Source organism: Onychostruthus taczanowskii, unplaced genomic scaffold, assembly GCF_017590055.1.
Source record: "Onychostruthus taczanowskii isolate IOZ18803 unplaced genomic scaffold, ASM1759005v1 scaffold69, whole genome shotgun sequence".
Classification (NCBI taxonomy): domain Eukaryota; kingdom Metazoa; phylum Chordata; class Aves; order Passeriformes; family Passeridae; genus Onychostruthus; species Onychostruthus taczanowskii.
This window is the reverse complement of record NW_024504676.1, coordinates 2,089,094-2,106,680: the sequence shown is the minus strand read 5'-3', so window position 1 is coordinate 2,106,680 and position 17,587 is coordinate 2,089,094. Positions and strand designations below refer to the sequence as shown.

The 17,587-nt window shown below is 43.5% G+C and overlaps 1 protein-coding gene across 3 annotated transcripts in view; it reads left to right on the top strand.

The window, feature by feature from the left end:
• The first annotated feature begins 4,071 nt into the window (after nt 1-4,071).
• Nucleotides 4,072-17,587, top strand: part of LDLRAD3 (low density lipoprotein receptor class A domain containing 3) — a 104,041-nt gene continuing 90,525 nt past the window's right edge. For 2 of the 3 annotated variants that reach the window (XM_041421206.1, XM_041421205.1), the window contains exon 1: nt 4,072-4,178. In XM_041421206.1, the coding sequence (XP_041277140.1) occupies nt 4,145-4,178 (34 nt within the window). In that variant the 5' untranslated portion in view covers nt 4,072-4,144. The remainder of the gene's footprint in view (nt 4,179-17,587) is intronic. The other variant, XM_041421207.1, reaches the window with a different exon arrangement.

Sequence of the window (17,587 nt, the reverse complement as noted above, 5' to 3'; positions counted from 1 at the left end):
TTGTTCAGAGTACTATTTACAGATTGAAGTCAGCAAATTTAGATTTTACCTAGAGACATTATTGCATTTTGCTCTTTTGCCTCAAACCAACATCAGCTCCCTAAAAAAATCAACTTCTTCCTTATAAGAATGATTGTGAAATTAAATATGAGTTGTATACTGAGCTGATTAGAAACAAGAAATGAAAAATTTGAGCTTCAGCTTACAACATGCTGAGAATTGGTACTTTCTAGAGAGGTCGGGTTCTCTTGGGCATGCAGATCCTCTGCAATGTACTTAGGAATAATCATTTGTTCCCCTAGATAAGAGCTGGAAGGTCTGTCGGTGTGAGTTTTTGGAGACACTCCACGGCCTGCAAAACCTAAAAAAGAACAATTTTATGCTCAGGCTTGCTGCTGCCATATCTGGAACACTGGGTCCTCTCTGGGCTCCACAGTACAAGAAGGCCACGGAGCTCCTTAAGCAGGTCCAGTGGAGGGCTACAGGGATGATCTGGGGACTGGAGCATCTCTCTTACAAGGGTTGGAGGAGGGAACTGGGCCTGTTCAGCCTGGAGAAGGCTGAGAGGATAGTTCATCAATGTATCTGTACTTTGTATCTGAAGAAGGGGGTCGCCAAGAGAATGGAGCCAGGCTCCCTTGCTGGCTCCAAGCGTTGGGATGCGAGGCAACAGGCAGAATCTGATGCACTGCAAGTTCCACCCGAATATATGGAAGAAATTTACTGTGTGCATGTCTGAGTACTGGAACAGATTTCCCAGAAAAGTTCTGGAGTTGCTCTCATGGCAGATACTCAAAAGCTGTCTGGACACAACCCCAAGTGACGTGTTCTAGGGAAATCTTACTTGAGCAGAGAATCTGGACCATATGGTCCCACCAGTGGTCCTTTTGAACCTTACCCATCTTGTGATTCTGTAATTCTGTGATCTTGTAGGAATACCAATGAGTCTTCTGTGATAAGCTTGTTTGAAGAAAATTTCCCTTTCTAGCCTTTAACCACAGTGCACAAAGCTAAAAGATGTGGCTTTCTTGTAATGGATCCTATGACAACTTGTCATTACTTCAGCATATTTTACTATGAAGCTACTTTCTTTTTCAGAGTATATTCCTTGTTTTTCCTGATTATAGGCTGGTATCCTTCATTACTGGTAGCCATTCAGAATCTAGCCACATTCTGAGCAACCTGAAATTATTTATTTATCCTTTATCTTTGTGGTGTAGATGGCTGGTAGTTTCATCGAGAGTCAAAGCATGGGTTGACAAGAGTGACTTGCTTGAGGGCACACAGAGTCTGCAGCAGAGCTGGGATCACATCTTGCTTTGAGGAACAAAGCCAGAAATCTCCCCTGGTGAGAGGGGAGAAGGGAGTTCATGTGAGGATAAAGAGAATCAGAGTGTGTATTGTTGGCCTGAGGCCTGTGGTCCTACTCACTTACACATAGTCAAACTGTTTGTTTGTTGGCTAATCTAGCTGGATGTTCTCTAGTGTTCACACATATCCCCTCAGAAGTGATAGTGCACCTACATGTAAGATAGCTAGAAACAGGATTTAATTAGAATATAATTAAATAGGCTGTGGTGATCAAACACAGGGCTCAGCTAGATCTGGCCACCCCCTTTCATCCCCTTTTTCCTTTATTTTCCCACATTTTTCCCTCCCTAATCCACCTCATAGATTTCCTTCTCCCTTCCCGTGTCCTTTGCCCTAAACATTGCACAGTAAATCTGGCAGGTTCCCAAAATGCTGTTCCCATTGCATCCCTTCATGTGTCCTGTACCACAGGCAATAATCACCTTTAGCTTGCAAGGCATCTGGGAGACAGTTTCTTGGCAGACTTCACACCAGCTACCAAGATCTAATCAGTTTTCTCTGAAGTTCTTGGGAGCAGCTGGTGTTGTCCGGTCCATTTTCCCTGACAAAGTTACTGAGGTTTCTCTGCCTGTCTTTGTTCTCCCTGCATCTTTGTGTTAACAGGGATTACACTTATAGTCACACAGCCCAACATCTGAAAGGTAATGAGGAATCACACTGGACCTTTTATTCTGTGCTGGCTAAGAAACTGAGGTGTACAGAATGCTTTTATAGATGAAGAGCTTCCCACTTAATCTCTCAGCAAACTAGAAGATCCTGCTTTTTGGGAACTGCTAAGGAGGCTCCCATCCCCCTTGCTTTGCCTCTGAACCCCAATTGCTGCATGTAGCCAGGGTGAGCTGGCTGGAGCCCACCAGGTGTTGAGATGGTCACGCTGGGGTGTCACACTTGGACCCCAGGAAGGAAGGGCAGCAGCTGGAGATCTGTGTCCTGGCAGGCAGAGGAAATTCCCAGAGCCACATCCCTCACGAGTCAGAAACCACTCCTCCTTCCCAGACCCCCTTCTGGAAACTAGTTCCCAAGCTGACTTCTATGTGGGAATTAGCTATCAGTGGTTAAAATACCACTGAAAAACTAACAGAAGCTACATCTAAGTATTCAAATAAATACTTATAAAAGCCTTATTTTGAATAAAAAATTAAATTCATATTTCCAAATGCTGTGGAATCCTTATCAGTAAATCTCCACAAGCTCCTCTGAGTATGTTAAACACAAATTGTAAGAATTCTACTTGAAACATTATTATTGTGCAGATCAGCTGAGCACAGTTTTAGAAATCATTTGGCAGCTTCTTACTGCTGTAAACTGGCTTTAATTCTTACTGAAATACCTTCTGCACTAAGCCTTCCTCTTGAGCTCTTAAATACATGCTGCAAGCTTTTTAGAGAGTTAAACTTTATTCTATACACATGCAGATCTGCTTATGTAGTTGACACTCACACAGGGGAATACTTAACAACCAAAAGGTACCACTTAATGAACTGCTCATGATTTTTGCGTGAGAGCAGAATGGCACACGGTAACGTGAGTTTCTTCCTGGTCATCATATACTGAAAAATGTTGTTCCTTAAAACAAAGCCCACTCCTGCTCCCACTGAAACCAAGCAGGGTCAGGATTGGGCCCCTAGATTGAAAATGCAATGTAAATTTCCCAAACGCTGTGTCTCAGAGCTTTGCTAGGATACTAAACCCCATGGGCTGGCTCTGATTTCCGTTTGAACTTGGCACTTTCCCCTGTACTGGGCACTGGTGAGGCCAAACTTTGAGTACTGTGTCCAGTTCTGGGCCTCTCAATTCAGGATGGACATTGAGGTGCTGGAGTGTGTCCAGAGAAGGGCAACAGAGGTGGGGAAGGGTCTGGAGCACAAGTCCTGTGAGGAGTGGCTGAGAGAGCTGAAGTTGTTTAGCCTGGGGAAAAGGAGGCTCAGGGGAGACCTTATTGCTCTCTATAACATCCTGAAAGGAGGCTGGAGCCAGGTGGGGGTTGGCTTCTTCTTCCAGACAGCCAGCAACACAATGAGAGAACATAGTCTTAAACTGAGCCAGGGGAGGTTTAGGTTTGATAGTAAGAGGAATTTCTTCACAGAAGGCGTGATTAGGTACTGGAATGGACTGCCCAGGGAGGTTGGTGGAGTCACTGTCTCTGGAAATGTGTAAGTAAAGATTGAATATGGCACTCAGTGCCAAGGTCTAATTGACAAGGTAGTGTTTGGTCATAAGTTGGACTTGATGTTGTCAGAAGTCTTTTCCAATGTGATTCTGACTGACTGGCTATGGAAATACCTCGTCTTCTAGTTCGGGAATGAAGTTTAGAGGAGCATGCATCAGAAGATATAAGGGGAAGCTTTTTGAAAGCGATATCCCCCACTGTCGTTGCAGAAGGTGTTGAATGTATGCCCCTGCATGTCCGCAGGGGTGCAGCTCGGACCCAAACTCTTCCAGCTGTTCCTAAAGAGTTCCTGTCCGCCGCTGCACGGCAAGCGGAGAGCTTGTTGTAAGACACGCTAATGCCACCGCAACCCGGCCGTCAAAACTGGCCGGAGGTGTCTAATGGGTAGCAGAGGTGAGGAAGACGAGGCAGCCCCTCAGCCGCGCGGGCCGGGGCGGCGGCAGCCGCGGGTGGGCACGACCGCCCAGCGGGGCGGGGCGGCGGCGGCGCCACCCCCGGGCCCTCCCCCGGGCCGGCCCCCGCACCGCCGCTCCCCGCCGCAGGCTCCGTCGGGCCGGACTGGCGGAGCAGCCCCGAAGTTTGCGGGGCGGCCGGCGCGGGGCCATGTGGCTGCTGTGGCTGCTGCTGGGCTCGGCGGGTGAGTGCGGGCGGGGGCGGTGCCCCGGGGCGCTGCCCGGGAGCGAGGGGGCGGCTCCGCTCGGCGGGGGAGGGCGCCGGGGCCTCCCCCCCCCCCCCGCCTCCCTGGGCGGCTCGTGGCGGGCCGGGGGCGCCGCCGGCCGCCCCTCCCCGGGCTGCTCTCTCTGCGCTCCCCTCCCCGGGCGGGCCGGACCGGGATGCCCACGGCGGGGGTGCGGCGTGTGCCCCTCCGCCCCTCCGGGCGTGCTCGGGGTGGTCCCGGCCCCAGCGGGGCTGAGCGGGGCTGGCTTGGAGTGAGGCGCATGGAGCGGGCGGCGGAGTCGGGCCGGCTTTGGGGTCGGGCGCCCGTGGGCCGAACCGGGCGTCGAAGTCGCCGCCGGGCCGAAGGAGCCGCGGCTCCGCCGGTACATCCCGGGGCGGGCCCACTTCTCCTTTGCGAGGCCGCCTCGGGGCGAGGGAGGCCGTGGCGGGTGCGGGCGACCCTGCGGCGGTGGGCCCGCGGCGGGGTACGGCCGAGAGAAGCGCTCGGGTCCTGCCTGCCTTTACTTGGGGTGCCGAAAGGGGATTTCATACTTCTTGTTCGTATTCGTCTATATAAAAACTCTTTCGCCACGGTAGGCATATACCCGTCAAAATTGGCGAGTTGATGATGTTTTGTGCAGCTTTGCTGCAGGTGTGAATTATTTCTGCAACATGATCTTAGCGGGCTCTTTTCCAGGCAGTGTAAGTAGCCTGGCTGCATGCTGCTGTGTCTGTTTCCGAATCACGCCTTGGCGATGAAGTGATGACACACAGTGTGTAAAACTCAGATTATCAAGCTCAAATTATTTTCTTTTCTTGTCTTTTAAGAGTATTTGTTGTCATGAAGAACTCGTAAGTTTCGCAACTTCTGTGGTAAAAGTTTGAGTTTGGTGTAGATGGATAGGAAGGAGATGAGTTACAGCACTAGAACTGTTTTGAAATTAGACAACTGCGAACTTTGACTGTGATATTCATAAGTCTTTGGATGTTTAGGTGTCTTTGCAAAACTATTTCCACCTTTCCATTTTTGGGAGGCTTCAGATGAAGCTCAGGTTTGTTTACCTGGATTGTGCTGCCTTCTTCCTTATTAATTTCCATTCTACTACTGCCAAAATTTCATCTAATTATTCACAGCAAGTTATATGTTTCCATGTGTTGAATATATTTGCTTGTAATACCACCCTTAGATTAACATGGAGGGTTCCCATCTACAAGATACTGATCTTTACATCTGAAGGTTTCCCAGCCACCCACACCCCATGTTCCTTCTCCACCTTGGCTTGGGGGCAGTGACAAAGACCTGTTTCTTGTGTGGAAGTTGGTACTTCAGCTTTTTGACTGCTGGCTGTGGTTCTTGCACAACATTCTTGCAGTTACTTAACCAGAGACTCTGGCTTACTTTGGGGCAGATTCAAAGAAATTTCTGAAGCTTCTTTTTTCATGTGTTCTGTTTTTCTTTTGAAAAATAAAGTAGGGGGTCTTCAGGGATTTGTTTTTTAGATGTTGCTTCCTCTGTATATTTTGGCACCCCTGCAAGCTTCCCACAGGGAGCATAAGTTTGTCTCTGCCTGGCCTTCACTCTGTTTTGAATTTTACTTCTGGTAACTCCTGATATAAAATATAAATACTTCTTTTCCTATTGAATCTTTTTTGGGTACAGATGGGAAACCTTGAAACGCTGGGGATAAATTTCAGTTAGCAGAAGATAAACAGTATATAGTGTCCCTGTCTAAACAGTTCTGCTAGTGTGCAGAAGTAACTGTTGACTTGCATTGGCAGTGAATATTTGTAAGGTAAAGTTGATCTTTATTTTTGTCTTTATTCATAATATTGTAGTTGTATCAAATAGTGCTTTTCATCCTGAAAGAGCCTATCTGCATAGAAGAGGTTTCACTTTGTTATGATACTCGAGTTTGAACTTACACCAGGCTTGTTAATTTCAGTTGGTTTCTAACTGGTAATTGATCAGAAAGAGACTATGGATCTGAAGTTTCAGCCTCTGTTCCCTGCACAGGACCTGCCTGGTTGCCTTCCTTTCCTCTTCTAGTCCCCATCTCATTTCAAGTCTCATCAAGCTCTTGGGCAGCTCACACACCATGCACCCAGTTTCTTTCATCTCTCGTGCTCTTGCCAGTATAAGCAGGTCAGGCTCAGCTCCGATCCCCTCCTGCTGCCCTGTACATGTCATAGTGTGACCCAGTTTCCAGCACTTTTCTTTGGCTCAGTGTCAGCCCAGGAGTTCCTGGATGTAGGTTAGGTCCTATAAGGATTTCTGTTTCCAGCTCAGACTGTAACAACATTATCAGGTTAAGTTAATATAGAAGAAGGTCTGTTAGTTAGAAAACAGACATCTATGTTTATCTTCTGCTGCTTGTATGAAGTAATGCAAGCTGATCAACACACAGTTACAGTGAGTTTTGGAAAGGATTGTTTCAGAGAATTGCAAGTACATTACAGCTGAAAAACCAATAAAATGTAAACAATCCCTAACAGAAAAATGTGTTCTGTAATCCTGACTGCCACTGTACTGTGTATTCAAGACATTTTTTTTTTTATTTAAAGAAACTTAAATCTACTGAACATGTTTTGAACATAGATTTATGTATTTTTTTTCTTCAAGCGGTATGTCATCCATTAAGAAGAGAAATGATGGCAGGAATCACAAACATTCAGGTAAATTAACTGCTTTTATAAAGTGAGCGAAAAAGGGACACTTTTTTCTGACAATTATAGACCATTCTGTTTTAACTGAAGAAGGTTTTAAACTGTTAGTCTTCAACTGGCTGGAGAATCAAAATGCAATGCACAGTTGGGATTTCTAAGTATCATCCCCAGGTGTCACAGTTCAATAAAAGGGCCTTTCTGATACATTAGTCAAATATATAATGTAGATATTATGCCTCTTAAAATATACTCATCTTGCTTGTGTTAAGGGGAGGCTTCTGTGTCTTATTCCCTCCACTCTTTTGGTGTGAGATTGTTAGAATCAGGACCCATTCCACAGACAGCATAAACGTGAAGGGCCACACGTGTGCTTTCATTACATTTTGCAACTTCACCTCAAAATCTTGCAAAAAAACCAGAACATCCCTAAAATCAAGCAGGGGTAGGAGCTGTTTGAAGAGTCATGTTACTACATTAGTCTATGTTGTGTTATATCTGCTAACTTAAAACTTCCACATGTTGTTAAGGAAATAGCCATTACTTCCTTACATGGGTCTTCATTTATACTGACATTCAGAGGTATTGCTAGTCGTAGAATTTCTTTGCTGAAAATCTTGTGTACTGCATGGCAGGGGTAATCAGCACTGCTGAGTAGTGGTCTCCACTGTTGGATAAACAGCGAGAGAAAAAAGCACTCTCTACTTGAAGACTCATGTCTGTAGTGTGTATTCAGTAGGTCTGGTCTGTGTTTTTCAGGCAGTCCTCTTAACTCTTAGGCTGAGTCTAGTGCTTCATAACCAGTGTTTGTCTTTCTTGGTACATAAGCCAGCTGTCGGTGTGGGTAGCACATCAGTGTGAGAGAGATGGAAAAAGATTCCTGTAGCTGGTAAGTAAAGAAACTTCCAGCTTGGGACAGTAATAAACAACAAGCAGTGGATATTTGCTGTAGATGTGAGTCTGCCAGTGCTCATAATGAGAGCAGCCAGGAGTACTCACTCCAATGCAAAACTCCCCAGCCGTGCTGAGGAGAATGTGGGATTTCTCACAGGAGCCTGTGCCCACGCACAAGTTGTTTTGAATCAGTTTCTGGTTGTTCAACATTTGATGTTTGAGGCTGTTGTCAGACTCTACTCTTGCAAGTACATTTTTTTGTGCAGGGACTGAAATAAGCAGAGGATGATTTGGGGGTGGTGTGTCCTTGGCTAGATTTAAGCAGATTTCTCTTACTCACTGAATGTGGGGAGTTGCAGGGCCCAGGAGCTTCCAGCCATGCCTTCTCACCTGGGATAATTGCTGTAAAGAGTGCAGTTGCCAGGTTGAGAGGGGGAAAGCCTGACTGCAATGTTGCAGTCACATGTTGTGATAGGAAGTGGAGATTGTTAAAAAGAGAATGGGTAGTAAAAATGCACCTTTCATACAAATATGAAATAAATTGTTACAGACATGCAGTCAGTCTGTAGTGCCTGATATACTGAGACCAGCAAGCTCCATACCTCTTTAGAGAAAAAGTTTCCAGGTGATACTATAATATTTTTATTGTGAAAATAAGAACCTGCATCCTGCTTTCATTTTTATGCTGATTATCTACTGGGTGAGGAATAAAATGGCTCCTTTTGCTGTAAATCTGGTAAACTGTTACAGGGATATGTTGATTTGTTAGGTAGCAGTGATGAATTGATGCTTGAGATTCAAGCATCTGTGTGTTTCAGGGCAGAGTGGGAAGGCCTAATTAAAAATTAATTTGTCACCTGGAGAAAGAATTTGTTTTGGTTTTTGTTTGTGTTATGTTTTTTAAATTTTAATTTATTTTTCCAAGTTGGTACATTTTACCAGAGTAGTGTCTGTCATATATCCTCTATTGTGGTTACTCTGTCTGTGTGAGCAGAAATGCAATAATGGAGTAGGCCTGAAAAATCTGTAGCGTGAGATCTGCTGTGATGGTAGCAGTGCTCTCCATTTCAGTGTCTTGTCTGTTGTAGAAGCTGATGAGTTTTATGAATTGCTAGAAAGCCTGGTCCGCTGTTCAGTTCTCCTGCTTGCTGCAGACTGGAGCTGGAGGATATTCTAGCTTTGATACAAGGCACTCTGTGACAGCTATTTCAACTGGCATTTTCAGGGTCTGGATTTGAAAACAGCTTCATTATCAGCTGGCAGGTTTCAAAGATGAGGAAGGAGAAACATCTTGGGTCTCAATAGTTGGATTTTGGCATTTTTGTCTTTTCAAGTATTAAAACAACTCTTCTGCCCTGGCAGGACCTCATAATGGGCTATATCTAAGATGCGGAATGGAATATTTCATGTGAAAACAGTTTTAATTATGTATTTTAAGGTAGCTCTCAAGTGCAACAGAATGACAGATTGCCCTTTGCTTGAAATGTAAATAGATCATGGCTGGAGGTAATTGTATAGTCAGCCATTAGGATAATCAGTTTATCATACATTGACTGGCTGCTATAGAATTTTTGAAGAGGAGCTCATATATATTAAGAAACCAAAAACCCCAAAATTAAACAAATAGCTTAACAAGCAAACAAAACACCATGACAGAAAGCATTTGTCTAAATTAGTTACCTCTGATAGTGAAACTTTTGATTTATGTGATCAGTTTGGTTTTGCATTTGGGAGGACTCTGTGTGTGTCCAGATTATTTGACACATAGAATCTTGTAAGCTGCAGTAATTTGATCAGATGTTTAGTTTCTTTCATGCAGCCTCTTGTGCTAGTGAAACTGTCGGACTAAAAGGCATTTTAGGCCAACCTCACCTTGCATGCAGTGTTGTCTATCAGGACAGAAAAATCCTTTTAGGGGAGAAGATAGTGTAATAGTAGCTGGCTTGGTGTGTGGGTGTGTTTTAACTTGCACATGGAAATGCTGAGGCAGTGAGATTTCTAAATGGAGCCATTGATCTCTCCTTGTTCTTGTTCTCAGCTGCTTATGCAGATCCCCACTTACCCACTTCTTGGTTGCAAAGGAACTTGTGGAATCACATACTTATTTTAGCTGCAGCTTATAGAAATGCGTACTCTTTGGAAGTTGGAGAGAAATAATAGGTAGCTCCTGTTAGCGTGAGAAATGTGTTGGAGGACTGGGGAATCATATGGGTGGATAATCAAAAGGCCCCAGAAGAACAAAATGAGAATGAAAGCAATCTGAGGGGGGGGAGGGGGGGGTGAGGTGGCTGCTGATAACTTTTTCCTCAGTGTTTCTTAAGCCTTCTTCCAGCCATGGGCTGGACAGCTGTGAACTTGTCACACTTAAAACATACCAAGCAAAGCTGCTCTTTGTCAATGTGTAAATGGTTGAGTAAGTTGCTGTGTCACATGTCAGAGTGAACAGGGAGCTGAGGTAATGAATGGAAGGTGATGTGGCTGTGAAACTGCTAAAATCTGGGATCATTTAGGATTGGGAGCTAATGAACTCTGAGGTCCTGATACTATGTCTTCTTAGCCAAAAGATTTCTATTTTAAAATGGCTTTGGTGTCTCTCAAGGAGCCTGTGAGACTTAATTTATTAAAGATTGGGAAGTGCATAAGTTGAATATGATTGAAGTATGCTGTTGTGTTATGAAATAGCTTGTTTCAATAGGGGCAAAAATACATTTTTTCATGTTTTAATGCTATTTTTATTTTTCAGTAGGGATTCTGATTAGTTTTTTCCTTTTAAATTAACGGAGAAGTCCCTAAGTGCCACACCTTGCTCTGGGTCTCTGATGTTGTGTTGTTATCTTTCATCTGCTTAGGCAGATTCCAGGTGGCTCCTAAGGAATGTGATTGGGGAGATTCCTGGTTCAGGATTCTCTTATTGAAAATTTTAGACGGAAACCTGTTACATCACATGAGGTATCCTATGTTGGTCTGTTGTGAAACTCTTGGGTTTGTTGGATGAAAAGGTCAATTTTAGGTAACGTTTTCCTGTGAGGCTTTCTCTGTTTTGACAAAATGTAGTAATGTTACTGCAGCAAGTAGGTTGTGGTTCCATTAAAAATTAAGATGTGAATTCTGGCTACCAAGTGTTTGTGTTCAGATTCTGTCATTCCTTGGAGTAATTTCTCTTGCTTTATGTATTTTGGATGAATTTATCACTTCAGTTGTTAATGAGTCAGATGATGGTTATAGCTCCAGACAGAACAGCATTGTGTGTATCTGTGTCAGCTGAAGACTTGTATTCTTCTGGGCAAAGCTGTTCATGGTCTTAGTGCTGCAGGATCTACTCCAGGTTGTGTTACTGGTCAGCGGTATGACTTTGGGCAAGATACAATTCTTTCCTCACTGTATTCCCTCCCCTTGTTTAAATTTTTTTTTTTGACACGAGCTCGCTTACCATCTTTCTCTGATGCTGTTAGTGCTGTCCTAGTTTTAGTCAAGAGCTATATGCCACAAATACCAGGCATATGTTTTTGCAGTTCAAAACAGTGGTTTTTGCCTTTATGAGATGTTCTGCCGTGCCTGGTATGGATTTGATGTGAGGTAAGTAGATTTTTCTTGATATGATAATTTTTAGTCAAGTATTCCTGGTTTTTTTTTTTCTTTTTGTTGTTAGCGTAAAGGCGTTAAGATTCCTCAAACGCAGGAATGTTAGGTGTACAAAGATGTGAAGCACGATAGAGACACACAAATTGATGTACTTATGAAAATCCATGTATTTGTCAAGGTGCACTTTCTCTCCCTTTTGTAAGGCAGGGCAGGAGCTGACACCTTCAAGTACTGTTGCTTGTCTGGGGTGCTCTGCACAGGTAACCTGCGGCTCAGGACCATGTCAAACCTGCCAAATAGTGGCTGCTTGACAGGGAACGCAGTCATTGCTCACACACAGCTGCAGAAGGGAATACTGGGGCTTGCGCTTTCGAGTTTCGAGGCTGCTAATTCAGTCTCAGGGCTGGTATTCTGCTGCTGTCTCCCAGTGCAAAAAGTTACGTTAAGGGCTATTAAATGTTTCTGCTGCTCTTTTTATAAGCTTAGCTAAAATTCTGCAGCTAAAGATAGCCATTATTTATTCATATATTGTGAATCCCTTTCTTGTCAGATTCAAACTCCTTTTTTTTTCTTTTTTTGCCTGCATCCTTGTTCTCTTGTTGAGAAGCTGCATGCTGATGACTTAGTCTTTACATGCTTCTTTTCATAGATGATTTGTGTCACTTCCTTCCTCCTCTCAGTATCCTTTTCTCTTTTTTCCCTTTGTGCCTCATGACCTCACCAAATTGTACCCATTGATGTATAGAGCTAGCCATGGATTTCCTCATCATGCCTCTGTAATTAAAAAGAAAGATGCTGTTATATATACTTACTATATCTATGCCAAACCTGCAGTTAGGAATTGCCATTTTTCCATTGCCTCTACCTATTGCAAGTGCTCTGCTTCGCTCTGCCACCAGTACTGTGCTTGCTTTTCTTCTCCCTGTCCTCCCTATCCATTCCTTAGCTATGCTGTGTGCTAAGGCTCAGCTTTAGGCTGTGTAGGACTTTGCTGCTGAGTTTGGGAGGTGGAGTTTAGTAAGAGCAGACTACTTGGGACTTGGTCTTACTCAGTTTCTGGGACAATTTAAAAGGGAATTTTGCATCTTAAGCAAATGAGCCATTTCTCAGGGATGATTTATGAAGGACAGGTGATATTTACTTGACACAATGCAAGGTGTGATTTATAAATTGCTAAATCATTAGTGAATGCATTGTTAAATATGTGCAGTCATAGACTAGTTAGAGAATTAAATATGTAGATCTGCTTCACCTGCCAAAGCACATCAGTTCTTCATAAACACATGAATTGGTAGAGTCAGCATGTGTGACCTCCAGAGGAAACACACTGCAATCGATAAGTTTCAAGGGCCAAAAAAGTCCTAACCTGTTAGCCAGCCTCCTGCCAATGGCACGAGTTACTCTTGTGGCTGGGCTCAAAACTATGAAGTCTTAAAAGCTGGGTGGAACTGCACATTCCTAAACTGAATATATGATTATCTGGAAGCAGATGTGCATGGATTTTGTCTTGAGGAGAATGGCTGTCCACCAGAAGAGTTTGGGGCTCTGATGGTGATCTTGGATGGGTGATCTTGAAGATGCCAAACTAAATCTTCCGTGGTCTGATCAACAGTAAGAAATGTGTCTTCTCAAGGCCTTGGCATCATGTAAAATCTTTGTTTGTGTAACTGGAAAGGCACAGGACAGATGCTGAGATCAAGATCTGCTCAGTCTGGCAGAAAGCAGACTGCACTTGTGAAATCCTGGAGTATAGAAGAACTTACTGCTCAATCACTTTTAAAGGACCAAGTCGTTAAACTAAGTAGGCATAATTCAGAATTGGCTAAGGCAGAACAACAGTGTTTGTGGTGATTGCTGTCTTTCAAACTCAAAAAAGGCTTCTTTTTCCTTTCAGCAGTTTTTTGAAAGGTAAAAAGAAGGTGGAGAGGAAGGAAAACAATCCATATGGCTGAATTTCAGTACCCGGTTGTGAGTGAAATGAAAGCATAAATGCAGTTATAGGTAGAATTGTGAAAAAAAATCAACCCAAAACATTGTGAACTTTTAAATGAACAGATCATTCATTTTACTATGTAACCAGGGTTCTAGAGGTTAAACTTGCCATTAATTGAATAGAGTCCTGTTGGAATTTTGATTTATGTTCTCTAAGAAGTGATTGGTAGCCCTGTCTTAAAAGATGAGAGCTGCCTACTCTTTTTAGGCATTTTCAGTCTTGTGGATATAGTGGCTTTGAATATCAGCAATGTGAAGGTAGGAGAGAAGTGAATCCCTGTGATATTTTTCAGCTTACACGTTCTTAATCCAACCACACAAGCATTTGTCCTTTTGCAGTCAGGTGGAGGATTTCCCTCTGTTATCTGCAAGCAGTATTTAAATTTCAGGAACCTATTCTTTTTATTTCCTCTGAAAATGGAGCTACCATGTGCAGTATACAAATCAAGAATGTACTTCTGTCCAAAGATCAAAGTAGTCTGTCTAGAACATTAACAGAGTACGTGGAAGATAAAAAGGACATCGATAGTAGAGTTGCTAAGAGTATTTTTAAACAATACAGTTGTACCCTGAATATCTTCAATGAGTAATATGAGTTTCTGAATCGCAAGTTTGAAGTAGAGTGTTGTCAGATTTTTTTCCCTACAGGAATTAGTGACAGCATCGTGTTTTTTGAAATGTTTTTCATTACAACCTTTCTTTAAAAAAAAAAAAAAAAAAGAGTCCAGAATAGTTTCAGTGAACTTATTTTGTACTTGAATTATATGTCCATTAAGGTTAAGAGCACAATAGCCATTTTTCTTCTTCAAGTTTTCATAAAATGAGACAAAATGTTTTGCAGTGTAATTTCCTATTTGCACTGCAATTTCAAGTGATTGAAATGCCTGCCCTTTTCAACAACCAAAGTATTAGACATTTCATGGAATACTCCAGATTCAGAGGTCCTGCATGGAGGCTTTTTTGAGGTAGCATGTAGGAGTGTCTGTCTCTCAGTTACATCAACAGAGTCTACCCAAAAGTGGTGGGTACTTGATGACATTGGTTTGCACAGCTGTACCTTTTCATCAGTCTCATATTTTTCAATATAGTAGAGAAAGCGTTTGCCATTCTTATGCAAAATTGTGCATGTTAGTTACACAGGAAAGGCCCAGTGTCTCTTCCTGCTGTGGCTTTGATAATGTTCGGGCTTTCAAAGTTAAAGGCTCTTTACTTATTAATGGTTTCTATGTGAGGTAGACTTCAGTGTCTAATCAGATTGAATATCCTTAAAATTTCTAATGGGATCCTTGAAAATCTGCCAATGGACTATATAGGTTTTCTGATGAATTGTTTTAATTGAGCTCTGCCTTGCTATTTGGTTAACAGTGTTCAGGGTAGCCTCAGGCTGCTTACTTTCCAATTTCCTTGTGTTATCTGTAGATAAATGTCCCCCTCATTGGAGCTGAATGGCCAATTAGCTGTGTCAAATAAAATCTGGAAACACAAGAACCATGCTTATCATTGGCAGAATATTCGTGTCCTTAGTGAGGTTGAATCCAGAGTTGCTGACCTGCTGACTGCCACTTCTCCTTGTGAGTAGTCTCATGGGGAAACTGTTCAGCCATGGTTTAGCTCATTTTTCCCTGCAGTGTTGGTACTGTCTTTTCTCATCAGTAGTTGCAAAATTAGACAGATCTCTATTGTGAGCAAACTTTCCAGTGGAAGAAGCGATCAGCATAAGTTCCTTTGGGCGTGTATCTAAGAGACCTCTGTAAGGCCCATTAGATCCTGTTGAAATTAAGCCCACATGCAATCATAGACTCATCAAGGTTGGGAAGGCCTTCCAAGACTGAGTCCAGCCGTTGACTGAACACCACCAAGTCAACTAAATTGTAGCGCTAAGTGTCATGTCCAGTTGCTTCTTGAATACTTCCAGGGATGGTGACTCCACCATCTCCCTGGGCATCCCATTCCAGTGTACACCCTTTTAGTGAATAAATTCTTCCTAATGTCCAACCTGAACCTCCCCTGATGCAGCTTGAGGCTGTGTCCTCTTGTCCTGTTGCTGGTTGCCGGGGAGAATAAGCCAAACCCACCTGGCTACAACCTGTTTTGAGGCATTTGCAGAGAGTGATAAGGTCCCCCTGAGCCTCCTTTTCTCCAGGCTAAACAACACCAGCTCCCTCAGGACACATCACCTCACCTTGCTGAGCCTCACACAACTGGCTTTGGGACATTGATCCAGCCTGTCCAGCAGATCAACACTCCTGCCCAGTTTAGCAGTGTCCGCAAACTGGCTGACGCTTGGTCCTCTCATTCAGGTCATTGATAGAGGTGTTAAACAGGATTAGCCCTAACACTGAGCTCTGGGGAACATCACTTGTGACTGGCCACCAGCTGGATGTATGTTTATTCCCCACTGGGCCTCGCTATCCAGCCAGTTTTTAACCCAGTAAAGAGTGCATGATTTAGACTTCTAAAATATCAGCTGGTTATCTCCATTTTGGAAAGCAAGCATGTCTGATATGGGAAGTTTCAAAGGAGCAGTGACACTGAGGAAATAGAATGGTCTTTGCACCTTTGCCAGTCTGGTCCTTGAAGATGGAATAAGTTGGGTGTTTGCAAACACAAGCCTTCCAAGCTACTTTGCATATTCCTGTAAGAAAACTAACTTGGCACAGATTTAGTTACTGTTTCAGCATTGTTTGCTTTGGTTTAGAAGGATTGTGTTGGCCTGTTGTGTTGGAAAAAACTGTGTTACTGAAATGCTGTAGTAAATGTTTTGGTTAGAGAGCAGTTTGAGTGAGCTCAGCTGTCAAAATTAAACCCTAGGTGTAAGGAGCTATACCAAGAGCTAGTCATTGCATGTTTCCAGGGTGGAGTGATTTTTGGATACTTTGAAATGTACAGATTCATAATCTGTTTTCAAACAAGCTTCCCAAGTTGTTCCCTTTTCCTACTAATCACATCCCAGCATTAAACGAAGTAAAGGGTAGGTTCAAAAGGAGAATAGAAATCGAACCATACCAGGTGTTGTTGTTGGACCTGTAAGTGTAAATTAGGGGGCAGTTAATTTCTGTGTCTAAAATGATTAGATTTTTCGGTCTAGGGGATTACTTACCTCTATGTTAGAGTTAACTCTCTAACATCGAGTGACTATGTGAACTGAGTCTAGTTGGTAGTTGAAGCTGCAATTTCCCAAACTCCTTTCTGCCTGTCTGTTACAGGGTGGTCCTCCTACCTATTTTAGTCAGAATCCTGGAACTGTGTATCAGCTGCATACCTGCATACCTCAAAGATTTTTGGTTATAAAAATAAAAAAAATGCCTGTTTACTGTTGAGGAATAAATGGAGTTTGCAGACAACCCCAGGCTGGATGGGAGTGTTGGTCTGCTGGAGGGTAGGAAGGCTCTGCAGAGAGATCTGGGCAGGCTGGATCGATGGGACAAAGCCAATTGTGTGAATCTCAGCAAGGCAAGGTGCTGAGTCCTGAGGCACTTGCGTCACAACAACCCCATGCAATACTGTAGGCCTGGGGGAAGGTGGCTGGAAAGATGTCCTGTGGAAAAGGACCTGGGGGTGCTGGTTGATAGCAGCTGAACGTGAGAAGGCCAGTGTCGTCCTGGCCTGAGTCAGCAATAGTGTGCCCTGCAGGACCAGAGCAATGATTGTCCCCTGTACTCTGCACAGGTGAGGCCACACCTTGAATCCTGTGTTTCACTGCCAAGAAAGACATTGAGGTAGTGAGTCCAGAGTAGGACAACAGAGCTAGTGAAGGGTCTGGAGCACAAGTCTTGTGAAGAACAGCTGAAGGAGCTGGGGTTGTTTAACCAGCAGAAAAGAAGGCTTGTGGGGAAATCTTCCTGCTCTCTACAACACCCTGAAAGAATATTGTAGTGAGGTAAGGTAGACAGAGTAATGAGCAATAGGACAAGAGGAAACGGCCTGAAGTTGCGCCAGGGCAGGTTTGTATTGGGAATAAGGAAAAAGTTCTTCACTGAAAGGGTGTTCAGGCGTTGGAACAGATTGCCCAGCAAATGGAGGAATCACAGTCCCTGGAAGTGTTCAAAAAACATGTAGATGTGGTCCTTAGAGATATGGTGTAGTAAGTGAACTTGTCAGTGCTGGGTTAATGCTTGGACTCAGTGATTATTGAGGCCTTTTCCCTCCTTAATGATTATATGATACAGAGGTGGGCTTTAATATTAATAGTTTGCATTTTTAATGATATTTCTTTAGAAACAGTTTATGTATTTGGCAAACAACTGATCAGTATTTGTC